The sequence below is a fragment of the Ambystoma mexicanum genome, chromosome 10 (genome assembly GCF_040938575.1).
Source record: "Ambystoma mexicanum isolate Mex_15411 chromosome 10, UKY_AmexF1_1, whole genome shotgun sequence".
Classification (NCBI taxonomy): Eukaryota; Metazoa; Chordata; class Amphibia; order Caudata; family Ambystomatidae; genus Ambystoma; species Ambystoma mexicanum.
Genome location: NC_090932.1, coordinates 1,708,426,377 through 1,708,447,937, shown reverse-complemented (window position 1 = coordinate 1,708,447,937; position 21,561 = coordinate 1,708,426,377). Strand labels below are relative to the sequence as shown.

The window sequence follows — 21,561 nt, the reverse complement described above, 5'->3', positions numbered from 1 at the left end:
CAATTACAAGGGTACCATTTCTCCTGAAAATAATTGACAAAATAGCGTACTCCCAAATACAAAACCACATAGAAAACCACCACTACTGGGGGACCGACAGTCAGAATTCCCACAGTACAGAGACAGCCCTTCTCGACCTAAAGATCCAAATGCAGGCAAACTCTGTCTACTAATGCTACTGGACCTGTTGGCAGCCTTCGACCTGGTCGACCATGACAAACTTTGCATCAAGCTAGCTAATAATTTCAACCTAACCAAGAATGCCACTGACTGGATCAAATCCTTCCTAGCAGACAGGACCTCAAGAATGTCCATCGACAAAGAATCAGCCAACCCCATACCAGTCCCCATAGGTGTCCTGCAAGGTTCATGCCTTTCCCCCATGCTTTATATCGTGTACACTAAGCTGCTATTCACAGCTCTGCATGTCATGGGTGTCATGTACACTAACTTTGCTGATGACACCCAGATCCTCATTCCACTATTAGGCAACCACGAGCAAGACTCACTGCTCATCAACCAAATCTACTCACTAATCCAAAACTGGATGGCCAATAATAGCCTATGTCTCAATGACGATAAAACAGAACTACTCATATCAGGTTCAACCTTCAATATTGAAGCTCTACAGCCGCCTATACCTCATTCATCATCGATGGCACCACAATCTCAGACCTAAAACAAGTCAAGACACTTGGTGTCTACTTAGACGCTACCTTAACTATGTCAAAACAAGTCAAAACACTTTCCTCGTCCATCTCCTACTCATCCAAACTCATCTCCCTTAGTCTCAAATTCCTCACACCCAACAACTGCGTTACATTAGCAAGTGCACTAATACTATCCAAGCTCGACCTACTGCAATGTCCTCTTCCTAGGCACCTCCAACACCAACATATCCAAACTCCAACTCGTGCAGAACAAAGCCCTCCGTGCTGCACAAGGCATAAAAAAGTCTGAACACATCTCCAACATCAGGAGAGACAACCATTGGCTCCCTATCAAAGCTAGGATACTATTCAAAACCCTAAGCATCACACATAAATGCATCGCAAATAAAGCCCCTAAATACTTAATCAAGACAGTCGTGAAAAAAATTCACACTAGACTCAGATCTAATAATGACTCACACCCCGAAATCCCACGATACAAAAGAGAGAAAGCAGGGGGCGGTAGCTTCAAAGTCCTTGATCCCAGACACTGGAATGCCCTACCCACCAACATCAAGAACGAAACATCCTTCGTACAATTTAAAAAATCACTGATAACTTGGCTGTTCAACCAATTCTAAACAGAGCCTTCACGTATGCATGCAGACCAACCTAACCAGACTCCTACCTAATAGTTGTATATACAATGTTAGATACCTCACTATTGTTGTTATTAGGTTTTCTCGTATAATATAAAGATTGTTACTACCCACTGTCTGTAACTACGCCGTGATACCTCCGGGTCTGGGCATATAACAAATGTAGTAAATAAATAAATACCTAAATAAGGTCCCCACCGCATATGATATTAGCTGGCTGGTCGAGACTATGGGGGTCATTACGAGATGGGCGGTAGCATGGTGCTATTAGAACCATGGTTGCCTCCCATACCGTGACCGAGTCCAGTGTTGTTCAATGGGGACTTTCCGGTGTAGTCCGACCCTGGCGGGACCGGTAAGTCCCCATTGAACAAACCATTCTCCATTCCCATTTAAGGCCCCATAGGGCTCAATGGGAATGGGGAGGGCGCTAATAACGGGCTCGCGACTTGCAAGCCCGTTATTAGCGCCCTGGTCCCTTAGCGGGACCTGTAAGGGACGTGTGGTCAGACCACACGTTCCTTTACGGTCCCTGCCAAGGGATCTTGGAATAGGGCAGTAAGGGATTACCGGCACCGGTCTCCTTACCGGTGCCCGGTATCCCTTAAAGCCCACCTCGTAATGAGGCCCTATGACAATTATCTATAATCTTTGAGAGCCCCCGCTAAATCTGTTGGAAATACCTTGTATTTGGGACAATACACGTTAGTAACCAGAAGGCAGTTTTTGCCAGATCACTGTCGCCAGAATCCAGGCATCTGCAATCCCCATTTACACACACGGTTAGGATGACTTCTTAGGCCCCAATATCAGGGAGCGGGTAACCACGAACAATCCTCGGGTAATCACGATCAATCCTTGGGTAACCACCACCAGTCTTCGGGTAAGCATGACCAATCCTCGGGTAACCATGACCAATCCTCGGGTAACCACCACCAATACTCGGGTAACCATGACCAATCCTCGGGTAACCACGACCAGTCCTAAGGTAACCATGAACAATCCTCCGGTAACCACGACCAATCCTTGGGTAACCACTACCAACCATCGGGTAACCACAAACAGTCCTCAGGTAACCACCACCAATCCTTGAGTAACCACCACCAATCCTGGGGAACCACCAGCAATCCTTGGGTAACCACCACCAGTATTCGGGTAACCACAACCAGTCCTCGGGTAACCACCTCCAATCCTCGGGTAACCACAACCAGTATTCGGGTAACCACGACCAGTCCTCGGGTAACCACCATCAATCCTCGGGTAACCACCACTAATCATCGTGTAACCACCGCCAATCCTTGGGTAACCACGACCAGTCTTCGGGTAACCACGACCAGTTCTCGGGTAAACACCACCAATCCTTGTGTAACCACAACCAATCCTCGGGTAATCACAATCAATCCTTGGGTAACCACCACCAGTCTTCGGGCAACCATGACCAATCCTTGGGTAACCATGACCAATCCTCGGGTAACCATCACCAATTGTCGGGTAACCACGACCAGTCCCAAGGTAACCATGAACAATCCTCGGGTAACCACGACCAATCCTTGGGTAACCACCACCAACCATCGGGTAACCATAAACAGTCCTTGGGTAACCCCCACCAATCCTTGAGTAACCACCACCAATCCTCGGGTAACCACCACCAGTATTCGGGTAACCACGACCAGTCCTTGGGTAACCACCATCAATCCTCGGGTAACCACCACTAATCATCGGGTAACCACCACCAATCCTTGGGTAACCACCACCAGTCTTCATGCAACCACGACCAGTTCTCGGGTAACCACCACCAATCCTCGTGTAACCACGACCAATCTTTGGGTAACCACGACCAGTCCTTGGGTAACCACAACCAATCCTCGGGTAACCACCACCAATCCTCGTGTAACCACCACCAATCCTTGGGTAACCTCCACCAGTCTTCGGGTAACCACGACCAGTTCTCGGGTAACCACCACCAATCCTCGTGTAACAACGACCAGTCCTTGGGTAACCACGACCAATCCTTGGGTAACCACCACCAATCCTCGTGTAACCACGACCAATCCTCTGTTGGAATTGAAATAATATTATGCCTCATGTCGCAGTAATTGAATGTGTATTGGCCTACGCCAAGTTGTCTAAAAAATCATGTGAATAGACTCTGCGGCAAGGTCTTGACCTTAACGAAAAGTAATGTAAGTCGCCATCTTGGATTTAGCCGCCATTTTAGGTTCTCTTGTAAATGTGGAAGTCACCCTGAACATCAAAATGGAGGCTGAATGACATTCTGAGTGATATTCTGGCCGTTGTGACCTCCGCACACACGAATAATTAATATGCCTGCAGGCCACTTGCCGGGGTCGCGAACTGAGACCTTGTCCTATTGCTGACCTATGTGTAAATGAACAACTATATCAGCGAAACTGATCAAAATACATACATTATAGGATTGACCTGGCAAGGAACCCTAGACCTGATCCCAAGAATGGTTAACCCGCGAGAAGGTTGGCCAAGAGCTGGACAAACCATATAAAAGACTCAAGTATTTCAATGTACGGTCTCTCTACTAATGCATCGAACCCTCGTTGAAGTTTGTTACGTTACTCTGAGAGCCGAATAGCTATCCGTTTGTCAATTGACTTTGGTAACTGTTGTAGCTTTTAAATAAAGCACTTGTATGTCCTTTGTAACCTGTGTTGGTGTGTTTCTTTTGGGCTTCCCAGCCTCATATCGATTTTTATGTTTTCACAGTTGGCGCCCGAACAGGGACCCTCAAGATTGATGCCGGATCATTGAAGGTTGACGCAGACTATCGAACCGGGATCGGACGGTGTGATACTGCGGGCCCGACCGAACGAGACGCGATACCTCGGCAGCGCTGCACGATCTGATCCTTGGACGATAGTCGTGTGGTCTGACACGGCATCTTGACGAGGGTCCACTTTTTGAGGCGGGCAGATTTGTCGAAACCACCAAACACAAGGTAAAATTTGTTAGGTAAGTTCTTTGGTAAACTGTACGGTCCTCCTTAGGTTTGGTCAGGTGCAGTCGTGACCCGGCTCTTAATTTAACCCTGACAATTTGAATTTGGCATATTGTATCTGCAGACACAATTATTGACCAGGTAACACCAATTTTTTGTGAAATGCCTGGGAAATTGTCTAGCTGCTTTAGGGCTCTGTTCCGCAGCGATCGTCAATCTTTGGAATTTAGCCGTCCGGCACCACAGGAGGGGTCGCCGGCATGTACTATGTACTGTAAGTATGGCATTGGTAGTATAGTATTTAATGATATTTGGCACAGACAGACCAGACATGCCTCCGAATTTCAGTGGCCAATCAATGGCAGTTTTGAGATCCCCCGTATTGAATACCTAGAATCGGTCTTGCTAAAAAAGAAGACTAGACCTGCAGCCTTTGATGTTTTACAGAATTGAAAAAAAGAAGCATTGCAGCAGCTTAAAAGTAGGGATAAACATGCACGCCGTCATAAAACAAATGCCGAAAAAGCATTGTTATATGATAAGGAAAAACATTCAGAGTCAGTTAAAAATATGAATAGGGCTTTTTCACTCGGAATCCAGAAAATGTACCCCTCTAAAGATTTCCATGATTCTGAAGAATTTATTGAAAAATTGTTAAATGAACGCAGGCCTGGTGCCTCTGCGCCACCTCCGTATGATCCTCTCTTGGGTGCTTTGCCCATTCCTGCTGTTGTCCCTGCTATTATTCCTGTTCCCCCTGTACAACCTATTGTTCCTATTCCTCTAGTTGTTGCTCCTCCACCTATCGCACCGCCCCTTCCTCCTGCGCCGATAGTTGCACCCTTATCAAATTTACCTGCACCTCCGCTCCTGAGTGGTCCCGTATTGACTGAAGTTGATCAAGGTGCAGGGTCAAAGATTGTCACTTGTAATACTGTGTCTGCAGATAAGAAACAGGAATTGTTTGCATGGGCTAAGCACTGTATGGAGAAAGGTGATCAAGTTAATGTTTTTTCCACATTATCTAATTTGAACAGTTTTCCCAAGAAAAATGTTTTTATCGAAGGTTAGGGGACTCATTTATGGGTGATGTGGGGTAGATTACAAAATTCGGATCTTCCACAAGGGGTGAGCTCTATTACTTAGTAAGCGGTCGGAGTTACCTATATCTCAGTTGCCTATGAGAGAGGTTCCTCCGACCTTCGTCCCAAAGGTTGAGATTCCCGCTAACGCTGGGACTGGTGCACCAGCTGTGGATATCCCTGCACATTATGTATCACAATTTGTTCACGTCCCGTTCTCACGACAGGAAGTGAACACTATTAGACAATCAGTTCCCGATATCAGGAAAAACCCGACAGGGTTTTACAAAGAGATAGAGTCCGTCTTGCAGTCCTCTGTGTTCACCTTAAGTGATATTGTCTTGCTATTCCCTGTACTCCTACCCGTGGATGTATGGAAGCAGGTTCGGACAATAGACGATGTGCCAGGGTTGGGAGATATGTGGGCTAATATGATTAGGGTTGATGGGGAAAGACCAGCAGGTGAGAAACCACCTCAGGTAATACTTACTTTGCCTGATAGAATTGTCGCAAAATTAAAAATTATAATTCCAGAGAAAAGAATTGTTTGGGACAAGCTTACGGCCTGTGTTCAAGGGAAAACTGAAGGCGCCACCAAATTCTTTAACAGATTCTAGCAGGTATTTTCTGACTTCAGTGGGCAGGACTTGGGTTCAGAGTCTGGGAAAAGGTTGTTTGTGGACAAATTTGTGCGCGATTGTTGCCCGACATCCAGTCACAGATGATGTCCTCTGAGAGTGCTTGGCAGGCAAAATCTCAATCTGAAGTTTTGCACATGGCTCAGTATTATGAGAACCGTGTTAATAATGAGAAGGAGAAAATAGAAAAGAGGAAAGGAGATTTGAAAACCAAAGTATTATTACAACAAATTGTTAGAAACCCCAGAAGAGGCACGACACAGACCATAGGTCAGTATGTCCCAAAAGGAAATGCTCCTTTGGGTTCTGTGAATAGTAATCAATGTGCTTATTGCCGCCAGGAAGGTCACTGGCGAGCACAGTGCCCCGTCCTTCGACAAAGGTCAAACAGTGCGTTTGGGAGTATGGGTAGACGACCTAGGGGCCGCCCTGGAGCAGGGGGCCCTGATAGAGGTCAGTTTTTGCAAGATCCTCAGCAACCTTTTTCACGGGAAAATCAGACCTCGAGTGTGGACTCGAGGAACATATTTGATCACCCTTCTGCTGCCTACCTTTCTGAAGAGCTTCCTTCCGACGATACTCTATCTCATTAGGACTGCCCGAAGCAGGGTTTGGAACCTTCACCTATTCCCGTTAATCAGAAAAGCCCCTACGTTGAATTATTAGTAGGGAATAGGAAACACCAGTTTTTGATAGACACCGGAGCACAGAAGTGCTCCATTTTTCATTCTCGGGTTCCAAACATTCCACTGTCAGGGCAAACGAATGTTTCCGTAGGGTTTTCTGGTATACCAATTGTCTGTCCGGTTTCTTCACCGGTGTCTGTTTCTTTGGGTCCCTTTACAGACCATTGCCCTTTTCTTCTGACTTCGAACTGTGGATAGAATTTGCTGGGGTTAAATTTGTTAAAGAAATTGAATGCAGTAATTCATTGTTCCTCTGATGAGTACGGCTGACGGTTTCACCACAGCAACTTCCTAATTCTCAGTTTCTGATTTGACCTTTGCCTCCTGAGTTTAGCATTGTCCCGGAATGTTTATGGGCGGTTGACGACAATGATGTCGGGGTACTACAGATTGAGCCCGTTAAAATAGTTTTGAAACATGGAGTTAAACTACCACGCATTCCGCAGTATAAAATATCAGTTGAGGGCAAGCGTGCTTTGAAATGCATTGTCTCCGATTTTGTGCATCGTGGGGTGATCGAGGAGATTACAGGTAGTCTGTGTAACAGTCCGATCTTGCCTGTATATAAGAAAGGCGACAATGCAATCCCATACTGGTTCATAATTGATCTTCGTGCTATTAACAGAGTTATCGCCCCACAATTTCCAATCGTGCTTGATGTAACGACGATATTGACAATGATCCCTGCTACGGCTACGCACTTCAGCGTTGTGGATTTAAAAAACGCTTTCTTTAGCATTCCTATACATAAGGAAAGTAGATATTTGTTTGCGTTCACCTTGGGGGGACGTTCATTTACATTTACTAGGGCACCTCAAGGGTATACTGAAAGTCCAAGCATTTATAATAGAGCTTTAAAAGAGCAGCTCGACACCCTTGAATTGCCACCTACTTGTACACTGCTTCAATATGTTGATGATTTGCTTTTGGCTGCAGACTCTGAAAATGCTTGTAAAGAAGGCACTGTACTGTTGCTTGTTCATCTAGCTAAAAATAGTCATAAAGCTTCGCTCAAATAATTTCAATATTGTTGTCAGGAGGTCGCCTATTTAGGCTACCTCCTGTCAAAGGAGGGGAGAAGATTGACACCTGAAAGAATAAAACACATTTCTGGCATGTCTGTTCCAAATACACAGAAGGAAGTCAGAGCCTTAATAGGTATGGCTTCTTACTGTAGGTTGTGGATCCCGAACTTTTCACTAGTGATAAAACCGATGTTGGCTTTGACGAAGAAGGGCATTTCTCTGCCACTGCTATGGAAATCGGAACATCAACGATCATTTGAGCTTCTCAAAACTGCGTTATGCTCTGCACCGGTTCTGGGTACTCCAAATTATGACAAGGCCTTTGTGTTGTTTGTGCATGAATGTGATGGATGTGCTTTGGCTGTGTTAACACATGAACACGGAGGGAAGACTAGGCCGTGCGGCTACTACTCCTCCGCCCTTGATCCTGTCGCATGTGCTTTGCCAAGATGTTTGCGAGCTGTCGCTGCTGCTGCCGCGTCTGTAAAACAGAGTGAGGGAATGGTTCTAGGCCATGATTTGATTTTGATGGTACCTCACTCTGTAGATATCCTATTGAACAAAACCCAAACGCAACACCTCACCTCTGCACGGCTAACAAAGTATGAATTAATTCTGTTTTCCCCTCACATTCAAATTAAGAGGTGTTGTGTTCTTAATCCGGCTGAACTCTTACCTTTCCTGCAAAACACTGTTTGCGGTGACGAAGAATTACATGACTGCCTGTATACCACTGAGCAAGAAACAAAGGGTAAGATAGATCTTATAGATACTCCTTTGGACAATGCGGAAGGGGAGCTGTTTTGTGATGGCTCCTGCTTTAAACTTTCAGATGGTACATCTACAGCTGCTTACGCAGTTACTACGTTGAGTAAAGTTGTTGAAACTAAGAGAATTTCGTATAACTCCGCACAGGCCGCAGAGATTATAGCATTGACCCGAGCTTGTGAACTCTCCGAAGGGCGTATAGTAAATATATATACTGATAGCCAGTACGCCTTTGGGGTGGCTCCCAACTTTGGGAGGCTCTGGTCGGAAAGAGAGTTCTTGACCTCACTTGGGACCAAGATTCAGCATGGCCCCTTGATAGTGCAATTGCTCTCGGCACTCTCGCTGCCTAGGCAGTTAGCGATCATGAAATGTGCAACACATCGTAAGGTCATAGATGATGTGGGAAAAGGGAACGCTTTTGCAGACCTGATAGCCAGACAAACGGCCACAGACCTTAGCACGGACATGTATGCTCTAAGGGAAACAAAAGATGCCTATGTAATGGATGAAGGTATTGGGTCTGTGCGAGATATTCAAACTGATGCCACAGTAGAAGAATCTAAAAGGTGGGCCGAAGGAATGGGGAAACTAGATGATGATGGGTGTTGGGTGGATACATCTGAAGGAAAATGGTTGCTCCCTGATTCATATGTACTGGCAATGCTTACAATGGCACACGGTCCTACACATGTGTGTGCTCAGCAGATCACGAAAATGTTAGAACAGGTTTGGGTGAATAACAAGATTCTGGAGACTGCAAGACGTCTCGTCCGGAACTGTATGATCTGCTTACAGCACAATTTGGGCAAGGGGACAGTAACTCCAAGGGGAAGCTTTGGGCCCCCTTCTGTTCCCTTCGAGGTCATTCACTTTGATTTTATTGAGATGGAACGGTGTAACAATCTAAAATATGTTCTTGTAATTATTTGTGCTTTTAGTAAATGGGTCGAGGCTTTCCCCGTTAAAGATGCTACTGCCATGACCACTGCAAAGACTACGGTAAAAGAATTCTTTCCTCGATTTGGGCTCCCAAGGGTAATTTGGTCGGACAATGGTCCTCATTTTGTTGCAGCAGTAATTTTGCAGAAATGCACAGCGTTACACATTCAGAAACGATTTCACTCAGCCAGACATCCTCAAAGTGCTGGGTTGGTGGAAAGTCATAATGGTATCTTAAAGAATAAGCTTGCAAAAACATGTGCCGATACCAAACTGAAATGGCCAGATGCCTTACCTATTGTACTATTAGCTATGCGTACCACACCTCAAACTAAGACTGGGCTTTCTCCATTTGAGGTAGTGATGTGGAGGCCTGCTAACATTTGGGGTCTCCCAAAGCCTAAAGCCCTGAGAGAGGTGGAAAATGTATTGTCTTGTAGACTACTGTAACCAGTTAACTAAAAACCTGTATTTCATTTATCACCAGGTTTATTCAGCTTTACCTGTACGGTTCACAGGCCCAGGACATGATATTCAGCCTGGAAGTTGGGTCCTAGTGAAGGCCTACGAAAGGTCTTCCTGTCTCGCTCCTCGTTGGAAGGGACCCTACCAGGTGCTGTTGATCACCCGGACAGCAGTGCGGGTGGCTGGGAAGAAACACTGGATCCACGTGACGCATGTCAAGAAACTTCCTCACCCAACGCCACACGGTACAGAAGAAGCAGAACCCCTCGCTGATGCTACAGTCTCTGATATTGGAATAGCAAACAGCGCTGTGAGTGCGTCGGAGAATTTCTCTGAGCCCATGGAGCTTGGGGAACAGTCCATTTCGTCTCTGCACTCGTTTGAAAAATCACTTCCGGAAAACACTGTTTCAAGTTCTGCGACTTCCATCGCCTCCGATACGTCGCTTCCCTCAGGAAGTGACAACACCTTATTTTCGGATCAAACAGTCTTGGGTACCACCAGGTACAACCTTCGAAGAAGAAAATAGAACTACGGCACAGGTCTTTCCGTGCATTTGGAAAAGAGAAGTGGTTGAAAGTTTTTCTTTTGTATAAGAAAGTTTCTGTTGAACAAAAGAAAAAAAAGGGATTCTGCTGGCTAGGGTTGGGAAGGACTAAGAAATCGCGCGACCGTAGCGTCGCCAGCAACGAACATTGGGGTCGTCGATTGAGGAACTACAATGCCTGCCACCTCCACTGCTGCTCCCCGCACTGGACTTGTGAATAGGGGGGTGACCAACTTGGACAATGAACAATGTGCCTGGGCCCCGAAAACGTATTACTGTGTTTTGATAATGATAATTGGTATTTTTGCAATTACTGCTGTAGGACTTTGGTACTTTGAAGAAATGTATCCTCTAAAACCTTTACTACCGATCGAAATTGTACCAACTGCTTTGACTCCCTCTGTACACCTTCACACTCTGTCCCCGAGAGACTCCCAACATGGACGAAAGTATCATAATAACACTCTAATGATAGTAATGAATGCAACGCATGCCATTTTTAATAAGAGTAATTGTTGGATTTGCACTCTTTTACCGCAACATGGGAACAAGGGGCTAGGATGGTATATTAACCCTTTACCTTTAACGACTGCTTGCTATGCCTCTCTTAGAGCACTATTCTTTGGCCGTTGGAATGATAGTATCTCAGGGAACTTTGATAGAACTAATTTGAATGATTTCGAGAAACGTGAATTGACTCCCCTGGGATGCTCGCTTTTTGCAAATAGAAGTAAACCTAACGTCGCTTCTATTAGGCCGTCTGATAAACTATCTCTTCCCTTTCAAACTCTAATTTCCTTTAAAATGGCTCCGATAGGCAATAAGGACGCCGTGCCTCCTTCCTACTCTATAAATCATAGCCCTGATTCGGTCCCCTTTTGTGTACAAAGAAATGGCACTCGGCCAATGGGAGATTTTGAAGGTTGTGTGAACATTGTAAATTTGACTGGAAAAAACAGGCCTCTGTATGTAGGGGGACCTGTTTATTTTGTTTGTGGTAGTTTAGCATTTCCCTGGTTGCCCAAGGATTGGCAGGGAACCTGTTATTTAGGAATCCTGTTACCTGGGGTATTTGTAGCTAGTACATTGGAGGTTTCTAAGGCTCGCCCAGGCGGGACGAGACCAGAGATACCCCTGGGCAAGTATTGGGAGATATAGCAAAATCAGTTGTGCCCTTTTGGGGACAGATAACAAACTCTGAGAACATTAGGGGATTAGCAAGGGTACTGGAGAGAACGATCAACCGGACCACGGACATACTCTACAATATGACACTAGAACAAAAAGCAATAAGATTGGTAGCACTCCAAAATCGGATGGCATTAGATGTCATTCTGGCAGAACGAGGTGGAGTATGCAAATTGGTGGGGTCCGCTTGCTGTGTTTTCAATCCAGATTCCTCGCCGTCAATTTTTAAAGCAATACAGAACTTGCATATCCTTAGTTTTGAAGTGGATATCCCTGTAGGAGATTGGAATCTTAGCACCTGGTTTTGGGATTCTTTACGATCTTGGGGCTGGAAGGTGCTTTCTGTCATTCTGGTTATTTTGGGGATCCTGCTATTCCTTTGTTGCTGTTTTCAATGTCTTACGAGTATATGTGGAATGCTAAGGGGATGTTGTGCTCAAGCAGTGAGCACAGTAGGGCACAGAATATATGCCCCAGATACAGCATCTAAAGAGTTCGTGTTACAAGAGGTTCTGATGAACGACCTAATGGCTATAGACATTACAGACAATGATTCGGGATGTATGGATGACAATGCATGGAGTTATTTTCAAAAGTATTAGAAATGATATTAGCTCTTGGCATAGGCCAAAAGGAGGGTCTGTTGGAATTGAAATAATATTATGCCTCCTGTCGCAGTAATTGAATGTGTATTGGCCTACGCCAAGTTGTCTAAAAAATCATGTGAATAGACTCCGCGGCAAGGTCTTGACCTTAACGAAAAGTAATGTAAGTCGCCATCTTGGATTTAGCCGCCATTTTAGGTTCTCTTGTAAATGTGGAAGTCACCCTGAACATCAAAATGGAGGCCGAATGACATTCTGAGTAAAATTCTGGCCGTTGTGACCTCCGCACACACGAATAATTAATATGCCTGCAGGCCACTTGCCGGGGTCGCGAACTGAGACCTTGTCCTATTGCTGACCTATGTGTAAATGAACAACTATATCAGCGAAACTGATCAAAATACATACATTATAGGATTGACCTGGCAAGGAACCCTAGACCTGATCCCAAGAATGGTTAACCCGCGAGAAGGTTGGCCAAGGGCTGGACAAACCATATAAAAGACTCAAGTATTTCAATGTGCGGTCTCTCTACTAATGCATCGAACCCTCGTTGAAGTTCGTTACGTTACTCTGAGAGCCGAATAGCTATCCGTTTGTCAATTGACTTTGGTAACTGTTGTAGCTTTTAAATAAAGCACTTGTATGTCCTTTGTAACCTGTGCTGGTGTGTTTCTTTTGGGCTTCCCAGTCTCATATCAATTTTTATGTTTTCACACCTCGGATAACCACCACCAATCCTCGTGTAACCACGACCAATCCATGGGTAACCACGACCAGTCCTTGGGTAACCACGACCAATCCTCGGGTAACCACCACCAGTCCTCGGTTCTTCTAACTCCTTGCTCTTTTCTTTGGGTAGATGTCTTATGACTCTGGAGCCATCTCTTGATATAACTGCTTGGTTTCCTGAGCATTCCCAGGATGCCCACCGACTATTGGACTTTCCTTTGATCCTTTGTACGTCATATCCATGTCTCCACAGTAAGGTGTCCTTCCAGTGTTACTCTGTTTAGCACCGAATAATCATGGAAGATCACGAGACTGATGTTTCCCAAGATGAGGGGTCTAAGCAGGACATTTAGATGCACCGGGATTTAGCTAAAGGTCTGCGTTTGCCTCCAAATATGTCCTCCAGAATCAGGTGGTGGTTATGTGCAGGTGCAAAGAGGGTTTCAGGCCTGCAGCCCTGTCCCTATTCATTCTGCAATCTAAGGATTGTGGTTTGGGTAAGGGGCTGTCCAGTTCTTGGAGAATACTGCTGTTTGCATGTGTGGCCAGATCTTCACCCGTCACTAGTGGCATGTTTCCCTGTTCATCAATTGGATGTGAAGTGTCCGGGGTGGTCCCCGCCGCATCTCCTTGTTTCGGCCTGCTTTCTTGCCTTTCCCACAGGCGCGATTCATTCCCATTTTGGCTTTTCTTTTTCTGTTTTATTTTTCCATTTCATTTTTCCTTCTTGTCCGTCTTTTGATTCAGTAAATCATGGGTTCCCCAACTGGTTGCTATGAGAATATAATCTGGGGCCCTGGGGATAGTGTGCCTTGCCATAGCTCCAGGAAAGCTGCTTCTAGTGCACCTCTTCCTTTTGCATGGCCTTCCTGTTTCTGTTTCTTTTTCCCCGTTATCATGTTGTTCCCCTTGGCAGGGGGGGCACAGGGTCTTGCAAATCATCATGTGTTCTCTGTCATCATCACTTCCTGACCGCCCATGCTGGGTCTGCAGCACAGGACGTCACAGGGAATTATAGACTGAGAAATGTATAGTATTTATTGTAATTGTAATTGTTTATTTGTAAAGCGCTTATACACAAGTGAAGTGCTTCAAAGTGCTTAATCACTGAACTTTCAGTGAAAGAGGAAAAGAGGACCTTCTGAAGGCACATTGAACTTCTACTAGGGTTGCAATCCCGGGAGTCATGCAGTGAGGCGCGTGAGCAAATAGCACTGGTCCCTAGAAAGTACATCTGGTATGCGTTGCAGGATAATAACAGCATCACAGATGCTCGCGCATGCTCAGTACGTCATCATTAAGCAGCAAAGCGCGTTGTGTGCCATAGAATGGGAACTGTCGGGAAATCGTTTTATTTAAAACATTACATCAATTAACAGTGAGATCTTGGGGAACACTAAAGGCCTTTATTTATCTACACTAAATTCTAAAGCGCTAGGAGCTTCAACGGACATCAAAGCGCTTCACAGATAAAGAAGCGGGTGTTGGCTTAGAACAAAAAGGTTTTTAGTTTCTAATTGAAACCCACCAGTTCTTCTGCCAGAAAGGAGGAGACTTTAGCAGCCAGGATCTGAAACTATGTACCCATGGACATTGCAGCGTCTAGAAGTTAAGAACGGCCAACAAAAGGATTATCAGGAAAGTAGCAAGTTGTTTTATCAGGCCGCTATCTTGGCGGATGATTCAGAGACTTGTCAGGGCGCCCATCATGGCATCAGGCCACTCTCCTGGCGGATGATTCAGAGACTTGTCAGGGCACCCATCAGGGCATCATGCCACTATCCTGGCGGATGATTCAGAGACTTGTCGGGGCGCCCATCATGGCATCAGGCCACTCTCCTGGCGGATGAGTCGGAGACTTGTCAGGGTGCCCGTCGGGGTATCAGGCCGCTATCCTGGCAGAAGAGTCGGAGACTTGTCAAAACGCCCATCGGGGCATCAGGCCACTATCCTGGCGGATGATTCAGAGACTTGTCAGGGTGCCCGTCGGGGTATCAGGCCGCTATCCTGGCAGAAGATTCGGAGACTTGTCAAAACGCCCATCAGGGCATCAGGCCGCTATCCTGGCGGATGATTCAGAGACTTGTCAGGGCGCCCATCATGGCATCAGGCCACTCTCCTGGCGGATGAGTCGGAGACTTGTCAGGGTGCCCGTCGGGGTATCAGGCCGCTATCCTGGCAGAAGAGTCGGAGACTTGTCAAAACGCCCATCGGGGCATCAGGCCACTATCCTGGCGGATGATTCAGAGACTTGTCAGGGTGCCCGTCGGGGTATCAGGCCGCTATCCTGGCAGAAGAGTCGGAGACTTGTCAAAACGCCCATCAGGGCATCAGGCCGCTATCCTGGCGGATGATTCAGAGACTTGTCAGGGCGCCCATCATGGCATCAGGCCACTCTCCTGGCGGATGAGTCAGAGACTTGTCAGGGTGCCCGTCGGGGTATCAGGCCGCTATCCTGGCAGAAGAGTCGGAGACTTGTCAAAACGCCCATCGGGGCATCAGGCCACTATCCTGGCGGATGATTCAGAGACTTGTCAGGGTGCCCGTCGGGGTATCAGGCCGCTATCCTGGCAGAAGAGTCGGAGACTTGTCAAAACGCCCATCAGGGCATCAGGCCGCTATCCTGGCGGATGATTCAGAGACTTGTCAGGGCGCCCATCATGGCATCAGGCCACTCTCCTGGCGGATGAGTCGGAGACTTGTCAGGGTGCCCGTCGGGGTATCAGGCCGCTATCCTGGCAGAAGAGTCGGAGACTTGTCAAAACGCCCATCGGGGCATCAGGCCACTATCCTGGCGGATGATTCAGAGACTTGTCAGGGTGCCCGTCGGGGTATCAGGCCGCTATCCTGGCAGAAGAGTCGGAGACTTGTCAAAACGCCCATCAGGGCATCAGGCCGCTATCCTGGCGGATGATTCAGAGACTTGTCAGGGCGCCCATCATGGCATCAGGCCACTCTCCTGGCGGATGAGTCGGAGACTTGTCAGGGTGCCCGTCGGGGTATCAGGCCGCTATCCTGGCAGAAGAGTCGGAGACTTGTCAAAACGCCCATCGGGGCATCAGGCCACTATCCTGGCGGATGATTCAGAGACTTGTCAGGGTGCCCGTCGGGGTATCAGGCCGCTATCCTGGCAGAAGAGTCGGAGACTTGTCAAAACGCCCATCAGGGCATCAGGCCGCTATCCTGGCGGATGATTCAGAGACTTGTCAGGGCGCCCATCATGGCATCAGGCCACTCTCCTGGCGGATGAGTCAGAGACTTGTCAAAACGCCCATCAGGGCATCAGGCCACTATCCTGGCGGATGATTCAGAGACTGTGACGGTGCCCATCGTGGTATCAGGCCACTATCTTGGGAGATGATTCAGAGACTTGTCAGGGTGCCCGTCGGGGTATCAGGCCGCTATCCTGGCAGAAGAGTCGGAGACTTGTCAAAACGCCCATCAGGGCATCAGGCCACTATCCTGGCAGAAGAGTCGGAGACTTGTCAAAACGCCCATCAGGGCATCAGGCCGCTATCCTGGCGGATGAGGCGGAGACTTGTCAAGACGCCCATCGGGGTATCAGGTCACTATCCTGGCGGATGATTCAGATACTGTGACGGTGCCCATCGTGGTATCAGGCCACTATCTTGGGAGATGATTCAGAGACTTGTCAGGGTGCCCGTCGGGGTATCAGGCCGCTATCCTGGCAGAAGAGTCGGAGACTTGTCAAAACGCCCATCGGGGCATCAGGCCACTATCCTGGCGGATGATTCAGAGACTTGTCAGGGTGCCCGTCGGGGTATCAGGCCGCTATCCTGGCAGAAGAGTCGGAGACTTGTCAAAACGCCCATCAGGGCATCAGGCCGCTATCCTGGCGGATGATTCAGAGACTTGTCAGGGCGCCCATCATGGCATCAGGCCACTCTCCTGGCGGATGAGTCGGAGACTTGTCAGGGTGCCCGTCGGGGTATCAGGCCGCTATCCTGGCAGAAGAGTCGGAGACTTGTCAAAACGCCCATCGGGGCATCAGGCCACTATCCTGGCGGATGATTCAGAGACTTGTCAGGGTGCCCGTCGGGGTATCAGGCCGCTATCCTGGCAGAAGAGTCGGAGACTTGTCAAAACGCCCATCAGGGCATCAGGCCGCTATCCTGGCGGATGATTCAGAGACTTGTCAGGGCGCCCATCATGGCATCAGGCCACTCTCCTGGCGGATGAGTCGGAGACTTGTCAGGGTGCCCGTCGGGGTATCAGGCCGCTATCCTGGCAGAAGAGTCGGAGACTTGTCAAAACGCCCATCGGGGCATCAGGCCACTATCCTGGCGGATGATTCAGAGACTTGTCAGGGTGCCCGTCGGGGTATCAGGCCGCTATCCTGGCAGAAGAGTCGGAGACTTGTCAAAACGCCCATCAGGGCATCAGGCCGCTATCCTGGCGGATGATTCAGAGACTTGTCAGGGCGCCCATCATGGCATCAGGCCACTCTCCTGGCGGATGAGTCGGAGACTTGTCAGGGTGCCCGTCGGGGTATCAGGCCGCTATCCTGGCAGAAGAGTCGGAGACTTGTCAAAACGCCCATCGGGGCATCAGGCCACTATCCTGGCGGATGATTCAGAGACTTGTCAGGGTGCCCGTCGGGGTATCAGGCCGCTATCCTGGCAGAAGAGTCGGAGACTTGTCAAAACGCCCATCAGGGCATCAGGCCGCTATCCTGGCGGATGATTCAGAGACTTGTCAGGGCGCCCATCATGGCATCAGGCCACTCTCCTGGCGGATGAGTCGGAGACTTGTCAGGGTGCCCGTCGGGGTATCAGGCCGCTATCCTGGCAGAAGAGTCGGAGACTTGTCAAAACGCCCATCGGGGCATCAGGCCACTATCCTGGCGGATGATTCAGAGACTTGTCAGGGTGCCCGTCGGGGTATCAGGCCGCTATCCTGGCAGAAGAGTCGGAGACTTGTCAAAACGCCCATCAGGGCATCAGGCCGCTATCCTGGCGGATGATTCAGAGACTTGTCAGGGCGCCCATCATGGCATCAGGCCACTCTCCTGGCGGATGAGTCAGAGACTTGTCAAAACGCCCATCAGGGCATCAGGCCACTATCCTGGCGGATGATTCAGAGACTGTGACGGTGCCCATCGTGGTATCAGGCCACTATCTTGGGAGATGATTCAGAGACTTGTCAGGGTGCCCGTCGGGGTATCAGGCCGCTATCCTGGCAGAAGAGTCGGAGACTTGTCAAGGCGCCCATCAGGGCATCAAGCCACTCTCCTGGCAGATGAGGCGGAGACTTGTCAAAACGCCCATCAGGGCATCAGGCCGCTATCCTGGCAGAAGAGTCGGAGACTTGTCAAAACGCCCATCGGGGCATCAGGCCGCTATCCTGGCGGATGATTCAGAGACTTGTCAGGGCACCCATCAGGGCATCAGGCCACTATCCTGGCAGAAGAGTCGGAGACTTGTCAAAACGCCCATCAGGGCATCAGGCCACTATCCTGGCGGATGAGTCGGAGATTTGTCAAAACGCCCATCAGGGCATCAGGCCACTATCCTGGCAGATGAGTCAGAGACTTGTCAGGGCACCCATCAGGGCATCAGGCCACTATCCTGGCGGATGATTCAGAGACTTGTCAGGGCACCCATCAGGGCATCAGGCCACTATCCTGGCGGATGATTCAGAGACAGTGAGGGTGCCCATCGGGGTATCAGGCCACTATCTTGGGAGATGATTCAGAGACTTGTCAGGGTGCCCATTAGGGTATCAGACCACTATCCTGTTGGATGATTCGGAGACTTGTCAGGGTGCCCGTCGGGGTATCAGGCCGCTATCCTGGCGGATGACTCGGATACTTGTCAAGACGCCCATCGGGGTATCAGGTCACTATCCTGGCGGATGATTCAGAGACTGTGACGGTGCCCATCGTGGTATCAGGCCACTATCTTGGGAGATGATTCAGAGACTTGTCAGGGTGCCCATTAGGGCATCAGACCACTATCCTGTTGGATGATTCGGAGACTTGTCAGGGTGCCCATCGGGGTATCAGGCCGCTATCCTGGCGGATGATTCAGAGACTTGTCAGGACGCCCATCAGGGCATCAGGCCACTCTCCTGGCAGATGAGTAGGAGACTTGTCAAAACGCCCATCAGGGCATCAGGCCACTATCCTGGCAGATGAGGCGGAGACTTGTCAAAACGCCCATCAGGGCATCAGGCCACTCTCCTGGCAGATGATCCAGAGACTTGTCAGGGTGCCCGTCGGGGTATCAGGCCACTATCCTGGCGGATGATTCAGAGACTTGTCAGGGCACCCATCAGGGCATCAGGCCACTATCCTGGCAGAAGAGTCGGAGACTTGTCAAAACACCCATCAGGGCATCAGGCCACTATCCTGGCGGATGAGTCGGAGACTTGTCAAAACGCCCATCAGGGCATCAGGCCACTATCCTGGCGGATGAGTCGGAGACTTGTCAAAACGCCCATCAGGGCATCAGGCCACTATCCTGGCAGATGAGGCGGAGACTTGTCAAAACGCCCATCAGGGCATCAGGCCACTCTCCTGGCAGATGATTCAGAGACTTGTCAGGGTGCCCGTCGGGGTATCAGGCCGCTATCCTGGCGGATGTTTCAGAGACTTGTCAGGACGCCCATCAGGGCATCAGGCCACTATCCTGGCAGATGAGTCGGAGACTTGTCAAAACGCCCATCAGGGCATCAGGCCACTATCCTGGTAGATGAGGCGGAGACTTGTCAAAACGCCCATCAGGGCATCAAGCCACTCTCCTGGCAGATGATTCAGAGACTTGTCAGGGTGCCCGTCGGGGCATCAGGCCACTATCCTGGCAGATGAGTCGGAGACTTGTCAAACGCCCATCAGGGCATCAGGGCACTATCCTGGCGGATGAGTCGGAGACTTGTTAAGGCGCCCATCAGGGCATCAGGGCACTATCCTGGCAGATGAGTCGGAGACTTGTCAGGGCGCCCATCAGGGCATCAGGCCACTATCCTGGCAGATGAGTCGGAGACTTGTCAAAACGCCCATCAGGGCATCAGGCCACTATCCTGGCGGATGAGTCGGAGACTTGTCAAAACGCCCATCAGGGCATCAGGCCACTATCCTGGCAGATGAGTCGGAGACTTGTCAGGGCGCCCATCAGGGCATCAGGCCACTATCCTGGCGGATGAGTCAGAGACTTGTCAAAACGCCCATCAGGGCATCAGGCCACTATCCTGGCAGATGAGGCGGAGACTTGTCAGGGCGCCCATCAGGGCATCAGGCCACTATCCTGGCTGATGATTTGGAGACTTGTCAAGGCGCCCATCGGGGTATCAGGCCACTATCCTGGCGGATGATTCGGAGACTTGTCAGGGCGCCCATCAGGGCATCAGGCCACTATCCTGGCGGATGAGTCGGAGACTTGTCAAAACGCCCATCAGGGCATCAGACCACTATCCTGGCGGATGATTCAGAGACTTGTCCGGATGCCCATCAGGGTATCAGGCCACTATCCTGGCTGATGATTTGGAGACTTGTCAAGGCGCCCATCGGGGTATCAGGCCACTTTCCTGGCGGATGATTCAGAGACTTGTCCGGATGCCCATCAGGGTATCAGGCCACTATCCTGGCTGATGATTTGGAGACTTGTCAAGGCGCCCATCGGGGTATCAGGCCACTATCCTGGTGGATGAGTCGGAAACTTGTCAGGACATCCGTCGGTGTGTTAGGCAGAATCCTGTGCAGTGCCCTTAGGGACCACTACACACAATTAAGACTACAGGTGGCAATACAAGTTTTACCTTTGGTACAAGCCTGTACTACTATGTTAAAGTGGTAGCAGTAGCGGAGCAGCCAGGCTTATCTCAAGAGTACATGAGCAGTAGCAGAGATTACACAAAGGGACCACAATTTCTGTGACTCAAGCAAACACTGACTCATGGTTGCAGGTAAAAATATAAGTACATTTATTTTTAAACCATCAGTTATAAACACAACACCTCTATTAAACTTTAAACAAAACCACACGTTAAATATACTACAACTAACCAATTCACTTTGTACAGTAAGTCTCAAGGTAAGTACCCTGTGTTTGAATGAACCGGTGTTATGAATAAAACACGATACCACAAATACGATTGCGATCACTTTGACAGTTCGGTCTACTAAATAAATGCGTATCCGTGACATGAAATGCTACCGGGGCAAAAACACACTTAGCACCTGAGATACCCAGAGGGAGTTGGAGGCAAAAATCGCAGGCAATATTTAGGTTAGGCAGACAGGATCGAGAAAAACTCAGAAACAGGAGTTCAAAAGTGAAAGGCTCGGAGCCAAGTTTAGATGACACCGGAGGCCTGTGCCGAAGATGACACCGTGAGACAGTTCACGATTCCGTAGCAGCGACAACGAAAAGGTGTGCTCCTTAAAAACAGGAGAGACTCAGCAGGTGGCTATCCGGACCACTACAGCAGTGTGCAGCGATTTCGACCACGGCGGAAATCTCTGGCTGAAGAAGATGAGCTGTTTATCCCCACCAGGCTCAAGGAAAGAAGACTCCGGACTGGATCTTCTCTTAGTCGTCGAAGGGTAGATAGCTCAGGACTGCAGCAGGGCTTCACCGGGACGG

General features: G+C 48.9%; 1 protein-coding gene across 1 annotated transcript in view; it reads right to left on the bottom strand.

The window, feature by feature from the left end:
* Positions 1–2,377: 2,377 nt before the first annotated feature.
* The window catches only part of LOC138493110 (prisilkin-39-like), a 35,097-nt gene continuing 15,913 nt past the window's right edge, over positions 2,378–21,561 (bottom strand). Inside the window, exon 2 of the mRNA XM_069620321.1 lies at positions 2,378–3,364. Coding sequence (XP_069476422.1) covers positions 2,378–3,364 — 987 coding nt within the window. The remainder of the gene's footprint in view (positions 3,365–21,561) is intronic.